At 31.7% G+C, this 10,318-nt stretch overlaps 3 protein-coding genes across 4 annotated transcripts in view; all 3 read right to left on the reverse strand.

The window, feature by feature from the left end:
- Nucleotides 1–4,855, reverse strand: part of LOC123006305 (ras-specific guanine nucleotide-releasing factor 2-like) — a 23,610-nt gene extending 18,755 nt beyond the window's left edge. For both annotated transcript variants that reach the window (XM_044400705.1, XM_044400704.1), the window contains exons 1-3: nucleotides 4,757–4,855; nucleotides 4,138–4,315; nucleotides 2,672–2,803 (exon numbers count right to left, since the gene is read on the reverse strand). In XM_044400705.1, the coding sequence (XP_044256640.1) occupies nucleotides 2,672–2,803; nucleotides 4,138–4,299 (294 nt within the window). In that variant the 5' untranslated portion in view covers nucleotides 4,300–4,315; nucleotides 4,757–4,855. The remainder of the gene's footprint in view (nucleotides 1–2,671; nucleotides 2,804–4,137; nucleotides 4,316–4,756) is intronic.
- A 1,170-nt stretch (nucleotides 4,856–6,025) lies between these two features.
- On the reverse strand, nucleotides 6,026–6,510 carry LOC123006699. The gene is made up of 2 exons (XM_044401381.1): nucleotides 6,405–6,510; nucleotides 6,026–6,344 (listed from the first exon to the last, which is right to left on the reverse strand). Exons 1-2 carry the CDS (start codon nucleotides 6,485–6,487, stop codon nucleotides 6,026–6,028), a joined length of 402 nt encoding a protein of 133 aa, XP_044257316.1. The 5' UTR covers nucleotides 6,488–6,510.
- Nucleotides 6,511–7,101: 591 nt separating this feature from the next.
- On the reverse strand, nucleotides 7,102–7,576 carry LOC123006700. The gene is made up of 2 exons (XM_044401383.1): nucleotides 7,494–7,576; nucleotides 7,102–7,420 (listed from the first exon to the last, which is right to left on the reverse strand). The coding sequence occupies exons 1-2, from the start codon at nucleotides 7,574–7,576 to the stop codon at nucleotides 7,102–7,104; spliced, it is 402 nt and encodes a 133-aa protein (XP_044257318.1).
- Between the last annotated feature and the right edge of the window lie 2,742 nt (nucleotides 7,577–10,318).

A 10,318-nucleotide genomic window follows, 5' to 3' on the forward strand; every position in this document is an offset into this window, starting at 1 on the left:
AAGCAGATCATATTTATTTATTTTCAATTCAAAAATCTAAATAAAAGTTTTAATAATCCAAAATAAATAGAAAATTGTGACTCGCTACTGACCGAMCCATACAATGAAAACTTTGTTTCCAGAAAAAAAAATAGTCAAATARAAGTGTTTTTGTAAAATCGTATTAAAATTAAGTCATTTATGCATTAATTTGCGGGCGTAAATAAAGTCTTTTGCGCCCTAAGTCCTAAAAAAACAGCAATTGTAATATCTTTTATTGAAATATGTAGTTACAAACAATTAGCTATGTATATAAAAACTGTTTTATATCGATACCATGCTTCAAAACCATAACCGAACGAATCATAGAATAATGGGAGCATAAGGTAGATGGGCAAAATTTCTGCGACTCTTCTTTGAAATAAACAAGTAAAACGTTTTCATTAATATGGCGGTCGGCGATATTTTTCTGCGTGCACAATAGCAAAAATTCATTGAAAATTTTTCATAGATTTTTCTTGACTTTCGTGGGAATAACGTTACAGCTTTCGCTTCTTCGGCTAAAATAGCTATTTCTTCTTGTTTTTCGTTTTCGGACATATTTTTATCACAAATTCAACTTCTTGAAAAACCACGTCAATAATCTTGTCAGTATTTTGTTTTTATTTATTTGCATCACATTAGCAACCAACAAAAACTCGATTTTTGAGAACGAATCCTGCCATTTATTTTCAAAGCTTAAAGGTGGATTTTACAAAAAATCTTATTTGCATTTCGGGCGTGAACGGCAATTTTGGCCCTTTGGCGTCTTATAAACCCTCGGCCCTTCGGGCCTCAAGCTTATAATTCCGCCGCGGGCCAAAATCGCCTCTTTCACGCGCTTAATACAAAAATAGCTATTTTAAGTAGGGTTGCTAAATATTCATCACAAGTAAAAAATAGTCACACAAACACATTAGCTTTTTTATAAAATAAAATAACACGATATAAAACGAAAGAAACATCTTCTATTAACTTTATTAAATGTATGTTTTTTACAATATCACAAATGATATTTTTGTATTTTATTTAAAAAATTGTCATTTAATCACCTGAGTAGTGACTTGACTTCAGGCGGTTTTGAGTTTGACTGGTCGATATTTAATTTCTATAAGGAATCTTTTTAAAAAATAGTAACAGATAATGGAAATAACTTTTCAGTTAAGTGTTGAAGTCTTAATCCAATAAACGTCTGAGGAAAATATAAACCTATTTAGAAAATTCTCTCCAGCGTAATTGAGACAAGTTATGAAAAGAATTTTCTTTGTGTTGGATTGTGACGAATCGATAAACACTCAGACAACATTTGGAATCAACCATCAATAATACGCACACGCTTGATTTCCGACTTCAACAATCTTACGCGACGTCTCTTTTTGCCGTAATTGTTATGATAAATGTAGCATGAATGGGACTGAAGCAAAAAGAATGCAATAACGGCGGAAAGTCATAATTTCATTACTTTCAACTTTGAGTGATTTAGTATTTATATTAATTTTTTGAGTCTGATTAAAGGACGGTCAAATTATGTTAATCCGTTCTTATATGCTCAAATAACTGAGTTGTAATCAAATCGAAAAGACTGAAGAATATACAAAAAATAAAAATGCAACGATCTAACTCTTGCAAATATGTATTAGTTTCAATAAGCTGTAAAAGATATTAGAAGTTGGAACCGAGTATTACAGCGTTCATTGGACCATTACGATCTAATCCAAAGACCAGAACTACCAATCGGGGTTTAGCAAAATTACTCAAATCTCTTTTAAAGCTTAAATTTGTTTACTTGACTGAAGTTTTTGATTTTTTATAAGAAACAGTTAAAGTTTCCTTTGTTCTCGCTCTTTATATTCTTCTATTGACTCGATCAGATAACGGTACAATAATGGTATGACCCAAAGCCGGCAATTCGATCACTTCAAAAGCTTTCTCAACTGGAGCTTTAATTATTGAAAAAACCCCACAAAGCTTAAATACTTAATCCAGTTAAAAGTGTTGAACTTGTTCAAAATTAATAGCAGAAAAAGAAAAGTTATCGTGTTTTAATATTTTATCACCGATAAGTATATTTTGTATCAAAGTTTTTCCCAGTCATAACAAGAAATGTTGGCAGAAATTTGAAAAACTTCGAGTCTTCGACGCACCTTCCCTGGAGTATAAAAGAGGCCATATAATAATCTTCTGGTACGTTTCTCTGCTTTGCTCAATAAATTGATATCTTGTCAAAGTCCTCAAGGGAATCAAGTGTAAAATTATAATTCTTATCACAGTTGTAGGTCTTGCAGAAAGTAAGTTCTTGGGGACAAACCATCGATCTTCTGATTTGATTACATGCAAATGTATTCGCAGGTTACTTTTTATGTTGACAGCAATTCGTGTCTTGCTTTGAGATCAAAGAGCTTTAAACGTATACAATAACATAGAATTGAGCGATACCTTAAGCAATAACAAAACAAAAGGAAATACGGAAAGGTATAGATAACCTGAAACACCTTGGTCAAAACTACAACCGCATTGTGGGAAAAGTATATATCTTCTAGTAATCCCATTCGCTTGTCTACTTAAGGGGAATTTATTTTGCAACGTAATCCTGTTGCCTGTCACTCAAATAATCGCGACTGAGCCGCAATAACTTTGATTTCATTTGACTGACCTGTTTATCGGATCCATCCTTAGTTTTTGAGGCGCTTCCGGTTGTTATAAGCCGCTCGCAGTAGCATCCTTCCAAAAGCAAGACGCCACTAGGTCGGTGACAGTTTTCCGAATCGTAGTAAAACAGCAAATTCTGGAAGAAAAAACCATTTGGTAAAAAGACGGGTTTGAAATAAATGAGTTTTCTCAAATCTAATAAAGCTGCTTTGAAGCGTTTCACTGATCACAGACGGAGCCAATTCTAAATACTAAATAAAATCTTTGATTTATCAATATAGAAAGCCACTGATGGGACCCTTGCATTTTTTCATGCGGAAAATAATTTAGTAACTATTTGACTCTGAACCAGCTTTGCTAGAAAATCATATTTCCAGCTCTGTTGTCTTTCTTGATGCAGAGAAAGTGTCGATTTCTTGCCAACCAATTTTCTGCACCAATAAGTTTCCAATTAATCATAGACGATTGAATACACTTTAATAAGTTTATATAATCTTATTACATGATCCCAGGTTGCTAATAATTACCGATAGTTCAAACACTTCTCTACATCTAATTATTAGTTTTGTTTAGAGTAATTCACTAGAAGAGCTTTAAATCTTATCATCGAAATCATCATCTTATCATCGAAATGTGGTTACAGAACCCCAAATTATAGCTTGAAATTTTGCTCAAAGCAAATATAATTTGGAATAAATACTTTTCTATATTTAGAAATCACGGAGAAAAATAAAAAATATATAAAATCCTATATTGATGTTTCGTGTATTTTTGTGAGAAAAAAGAAAATCGGATCATATTTTCTCATCTTGAGACATCATAATAAGCTAGAAATATGTTACGAGGGCAAGGACATTAACGGTACTCCGTTTGAGATATTAAAGATTTTCCGATTTTTCTCCGAAATTGTTTTTGTCTTGTATATAACAAAAATGTTCTTGTCCAAACAAAAGAAATATTTAATCATATTTTTCATTCTTCTATTTGGAGAAAAGTAATAAAAATAAAAGTAAGCGCAGCATTCTCCAGAAAATTGGACGATAATTTTTGCCTTAAATAACAAAAGTTGTTTATTTCTTACATAAAAATAATTATTTAAAATTAATGAAAAGCTATCAAGTTGGGTTTATTAAGAATTTCATTTCTCTGCGAGAGATTTTTATTAACAATGAAGGAAAAAGAAAAGCAGAGAGGACCGTCGCCGAGAAAATTTTTATTTAGCAAGTTTGGCAATCTAGCGCTTGAAGAATAAATCGAACTGTTGCTGTCTCTTCGATTTATTGCATATCAAAGATGCTGAAGTTTCTCGAATAAAATTACATTTTTCGTTTACATAAAATGAGTTTTTATTATGTAAAAGTTGCAAATCTAAATCCTGCTATAAATAAAGTACAAATTGATTTTATTTTCTTGAGATAAAAGACGGGTGTTAATCTGTTATACCTGAACAGAAATACAACCCTGGCTTACCTGGTAAAGCACGAACCACCTCAGTTGCCATTTACTACTGTCCGCTGATCTCTTATGCAAATAACCGGCTTGAGAGTGGTCATAGTGGGCCCTTTCTGATAACATTATCAGCTGATTCTCGTTCACGCGGATAGTTCTTTGCATCTTCGGACTCAGCATCATTCACGTTTCCTTATTCCTGCAAAAGAAGGAAAAAAAATTTTCCTACCATATAAAATTTGGTAATTATTAGTGAAAAAGCGTTTCCTTTATTAATTATGAAAAGTTGGAAGAAAAGTCGCCTCAAATTAAAATGATGGCAATTAGCAAATAAGTTAGGAAGAGTAATAAATATAAATCGTTCCTTAATTCCGAATTTTACACAAGTCGAATTGAATTCAAATTTGAAATCGATAGTCGAATGCAAATTCGCTTTATTTCTACTCTAGAAGCTGGTCTTGAGCGAGTTGACTAAGTTCCACCACTAATTTCCTTTTTATATTTTTTTAAATTTTAAATGAGGATTTTTAAAAATCAAAAAAACAGTAAATGATGAATGAAACAATCATTTAAACTCAAAATGGAGCAATTCCACATCAATCTTGACCGTATGCAAGCTTAAAAACCATCATTTGCTTACATGTTTATTTGACGAACATTTTCTCTCAAAGATGGGTAACATCAACACGATACACGGATGGAGACTGTGGAAAACTGAATAATTTTCAAGATTCAATCGGGAAAACAACTTCTTCATTGCGCAAGCGTACTTGTTGCACGTACAACTCATGAAAATAAGATCGATATACACTGAGGTCCACCTTAAAACATCCCCAATTACAGCAACAAGTAGCTATGTTACATGATTTTAAAATTAAAAGTCATTTCAGGTTTTCAGCCATGTCTGAAATAGTTTAATTTGTTTCCCACTCTTTGAGAAAATTCAAAAACGGCCTCCCGCCAGTTCACTTTATCGCACTTAATAGCGATAGCTGCAATTAAATTCCTCGTTCACATACCAGCAGGTAGTCGAGCTAGAAAAATAAACTCACACACAGTGATCGCGCTATTTGACCCACAATTTTTCAATATTTTTCAGATTTTGTTATTTGTTTTGTCCTTATTATTTCAGCATAAAATAAAATTTATCTTAAATATACAACGCAAATATTAATATGTACTTATGTTTGGATGAACGAGTTAAAACGGCGTTATTAATTTACTAAAAAATAATTTAATAAGAAACATGTGCTATTCTTTTACTTAAACTTGCCTATATTTTTCTTCATTTCCTTTTGTAAGCTAAATTGTAGAAGAAAATTTCATTTGTGAAATGATTTCAATTTTCTCTATTCACGTCCAGATAAAAAGATAGCAGGAACACGGTTTCTCTTACACTCTTTTGTCCTTAAATTAATTTCAGTAAAAACAAGTTTTAAACTTATTTTACAAAGTAAATTTGTTCACTGCCTCACACGGTGACCGTCTTGACAAAACGAAAAATGTTCCTAAAGCACACCCTGTTTCGATATTTAAAATAAATAATTTAATAGTTGTTACAATTGTTCTAATTAGAATATATTGTTACAGATTTTAAATAGAATTCAATATTGATTTATTTTTGTTATGAAATTATTATTCATAACTATTTTTTCAAATTACGAACTGAAAAAAATGTGTTCACGTGGTTTCGAAGCCTGTTCCTAATTGGTTGTCAAAAGCGGGAGTTGCGGTCGCTCTTTAAACGTATTGCTTCTTTAGTTTTCAGAGTAGAATAAATTTTTACTTCAGTTTTAATTTAAAACAAACGAGCGGGAAGGACAGGGGAAGAAAAAAATGAAATAAATATAAATGATTTACTTATAAATCAATAATAATACATTTTTGTATACAAAAAAATTGCAGCTTTTTATTTGTGTTTTTCTTCTTTCTTGGCAGCATCCCTTCCACGGTTTTTCTTACGATAGCGCACACAGGGGAGGTACACACACTGCGTCTTCTCTGCTTGTTGATTCTCAATAGCAGCTTGAATTTGGACAAACGTATCCAATAAAATCATAAAATCTGCACTTCTATTGGCAACTTCTTCATAAAAGAACTTCTCGATGTTGTATCTTTTGACAGCAGCAACAATGCAAGAGTATCTCAGATCATTGTGATTTTTACAAACTTCGTATATTTCCATGTCTTCAAGAGCGTAAGTGAGGAGCTCATCTGGAGTCATCTGACTAAGAAAAAAACGAAAATAAAAGTTTGTTTCATAAGTTGTTTTATAAATTTTTACTTACCTTAAAAGCGTCGAAAGACAAGTGTATTCGCGTTCCAATTCGACGTCGACGTCTTTGAAATACTTGGCCCAGATAACACCCATTTTTTTTTCACTTGTAGGTAGGTTTACACAAGGCACTAGAGCAAGCAAATGGAAAAAATGCGATCGCGATTCTTTATATACCTTTAATTGTCTAGAGTGTGATAAAGAAGTGTTGAATAACTTGATTCCTCGTAATCGTTACAGGTGGAAGTGGCATTTTAAGAATACAATCAAAAATTCTTTTGCCATTATTTTATTTATTTAATAGACCATAATAGGTCTGATTGTAAAAACATGAAAAAACAAATGCTGTTTTTATTTTATTATTTGCACTATTATAATCATTTTTGAATAGAGTGTTTACTTAAATATCTCAAAATACTGTATTTTAACGCAAATACCCACTTTAAGTATTTCAACTATTTGTAGAAAAACTATATTCGTAAAAATGTATGTCGTCATTTGAAAAAGTCACTATTCTTCGACGCCACACTGATGACTCACCTTGTCTAAATTCCAGAAATATTTTTAACTTAGAATCAATCAACTTAGAATCAATGTAAATGCATTAGGGGTGCGGGGTGATTTACTAAAATGCTCAATAAACTCAATTATATTTATTTAAAAATGAACACATTGTATATTTTGCAAAAAATACATTTCAATTTTAAAAATTAAGAACTCGTGGCCCTTTCTGCATTTCTTTCCCCTTCATGTATATTACGACGGCGGAGACCGGGGTTTTGCTCAGAGCGGGTTTCCTCCAAATGTCTCTGCTGTTCAGCGGTATCTTGAGTTTTGATAAAATCATCCAGCAGAAGCACGTAATCGACAGTTCTGTTGTAAACATCTTCGTAGAGAAATTTTTCCTTGTGGTATCTTCTAACAGCAGCACGAATGCAAGCTTGTCTCAGTTCTTCGTCCTTTTTACAAGCTTCGTAGATCCTGGAGTCTTTAACAGCGACATTGAGGAGCTCAACTGGACCTAACTCACTGAAAAAAGAAAAAAGAAAAATTTATTAAAAAAATTTGAATTAAAAAAATTTATCCAAATTTATTTACTTACTCTAAAAGCACTAAGAGACGAATGCGGACGATTTTCGCCTCCCTCTTATCATCTTCGAAACGTTTAGAACAGAAGGAACCCATTTTGCTTGCTTAGATGTGCACAAATCACATGCGAATGAAAAAATGAAACTTTAATTGATAAAGAAGTAATGAAGAATATTTAATCTAAACAAAATGGCAACGATTATGTATTCCAAGAAGACTGGTATTAAGCAGATGGTTTATAATCGAAAAATACCACACTCAAGGACTCGAGTTTATATGGCCACAAATTTTCATATTTTTTATTTTAAACTATAATTTATAAAATGTACCGTTGACTACACCCTGGATGATTTCCGTGAATATAAAAATTCCTATATTATGTATTCCAAGGTCAGCCCGTAAAACCGCTTCGTGGTTTCAGACGTTTTTACATCAAATGTCATTTCCAGGGCGCTCCAGGTGATTTTCGGTTACCCTTATCTTAAGATCAACGCTCGGAAATGCTCAAAATTGCTCATTATCTCCAAAAATTACTGCTCATAATTTTATATCTAAAATTGATAAACCATTTTTGATTTCTCTTTTAATTCGCATTCGGCGTAAGAACAGTAAGAACGTTTCTGTGCATTTTTCCATGTCTTGAGGGAAATGAATATACAGTTAAACCTCGCGTTTACAATAATCCGAGTCACCATTTAATGGGGTTTTCTGTATCAGCTTATAAAATATTCATCGCATATAAAGTCGCATAATTTTGAAAAGAAGAGAAAAGCGAGTTGAACAGAGCTTAAATAATGACTTTTGTGTTATGGAAATTGAATTAGTTTCCTAATATAAATAGGAAAATAATAAAATAATAAAACTTTTTAGTCAGAAATCATTGTTTTGCAGAGCGCCCACCAGAGTAGCGCTATAATCCTGTGTGTTCAAAGCTAAGCAGCAAAGCAAACACCATATTTTTACACTTCATTTTTTTATTTTTTATAATATGTGACTTTCAGCCTTAGCTACATTGTACACAATTTATAAGAATATAAAAATTATAATCTTTTATCGTACTACTCTTAATCCTTCCTTCCTACATTCATTCGCTACAAGTAAAAATTTCCAATCTTTAACACAATTTATCGCTTTTATTTCTCATTCTATTCTTCAACGCTCAAACTCACAGTTTTTTGTGACTTTTTGACTTTATTTGGTACACACAAATTTCTGAAAAATGCAATATCAAAATTTGAAAAATATCAAAAGCTACTAATAAAATAACGAATCAGGAAATTATTTTTACATGTACTGAATTTCAAAAAGTTTTGGCGTTTTTTGAGTTGATTTATGGTTTTTATTTATTGCGTTGGTGTGTCTTAGTACTCTCAGTAGTGGTAACGCAGCGCTATTCTGGTGGACGCTCAGCAAAACAAGGATTACCAATTCTACAAATATGTATTAAAATATAAATATAAATAAATCTACAAACAAATAATAGAAACTACAATAGGTTATAGATATTATTTTCTTAATTATATATTGAAAAAAAAACACAACGATACATACCTACGCAGTGGTGCAGCAAGGGGGGAGTTTTGTGGGTTAAACACCCCTTTCCCCTCCCCCAAACAAAATTATTTTGTAGTGGTAATAAAACTAAAATTATATTGTAGAAACAACCAAATTAAACATTCAAATTTTGTATACAATTATTATTTTCAATGTTGTCATAACTTCAGAAGATTCACAAATTTTTACAATTTTGTAAAATGCAGCAAAACTGTAACTGTAAGTAAATGTTATGTTTTTATAGACGCATATGTAACATGTTCCAAGAAATCGATTGGCGTTGAGAAAACTGCAAAATTCTTGATCATTTAGAAGTTATTGTTGAATTAATATTTTGGATATATTTTACTTTATCAGCAATTTTCTCGATAAATATTTAACGTAGGACAATTATCTTTTTTGTTATATAATAAAAAAATAAATTTGCTTGACTAGCGTCAATAATTCCAAAGTTTTTAGCAATAAACCGCCCTGAATACCGAGAACCATCTCAAATTTCGATAAAAATCGGAAAAATTATAAACTTTAAAATTGAACCATTTGCACTCTTGAGGGTTCAAGAAACTTAGAGAAGTCCAAAAACGTTATAAACACGCAAGAAATTTTGTGTAAGTTTATATGAATATATTAAATTAAAACATTGGGACTGTGGGCGGCATGGTGGTGTAGCGATATAAGGTCCCGCTTTCCGGCAGGTAGGTCCGGAGTTAGAACCCCGTTTAAGTTAGCAAATTTCCACTAATTCAAATTCAAATTAGCAATAAAAGTTGGCGGGCGTATAAAAGCGCGAACTTTAAAACATGTGCACATGTTCTAATAAGTATAATAAGAGAGAGCGCATGAGAGCAAATAAGAACGCAAAGGATAATAAGAAAGAGAAAGAGCATAAGAATAAATAAGTGAACAAAGCATAAGTAATGGAAAGTGCATAAAAAGCATAAGAGTTTTTTTTATTTCGGTGTCACAATGGGCATTTTATCCGACAGTACCTTTGTATTTAATACAAATTATAATAAAACTCGTATTGAAAAATCCTTGTTTTGTCGAGCGCCCACCAGAATAGCGCTGTGGTACTCGTAGCATAATCGCTTTCAGCGATGGCTGTAAACACAATTGTTACAAACATAAAAAAAATCATTTTTAATTTTTTTACAATATTCATCATGTAAAAAAATGGTAAAAGCAGTAAATAAAAAAGCATGAAGCTCTTTCCATTTCGGTGTCACAATAGGCTTTTTTCCGACTGTACTTTTGTACTATAATAAAACTTGTATTGAGAAATCC

Source organism: Tribolium madens, unplaced genomic scaffold (assembly GCF_015345945.1).
Source record: "Tribolium madens isolate multiple individuals breed KSU strain unplaced genomic scaffold, Tmad_KSU_1.1 Scaffold_2;HRSCAF=44;Tcas5.2_LGX, whole genome shotgun sequence".
Lineage (NCBI taxonomy): Eukaryota > Metazoa > Arthropoda > Insecta > Coleoptera > Tenebrionidae > Tribolium > Tribolium madens.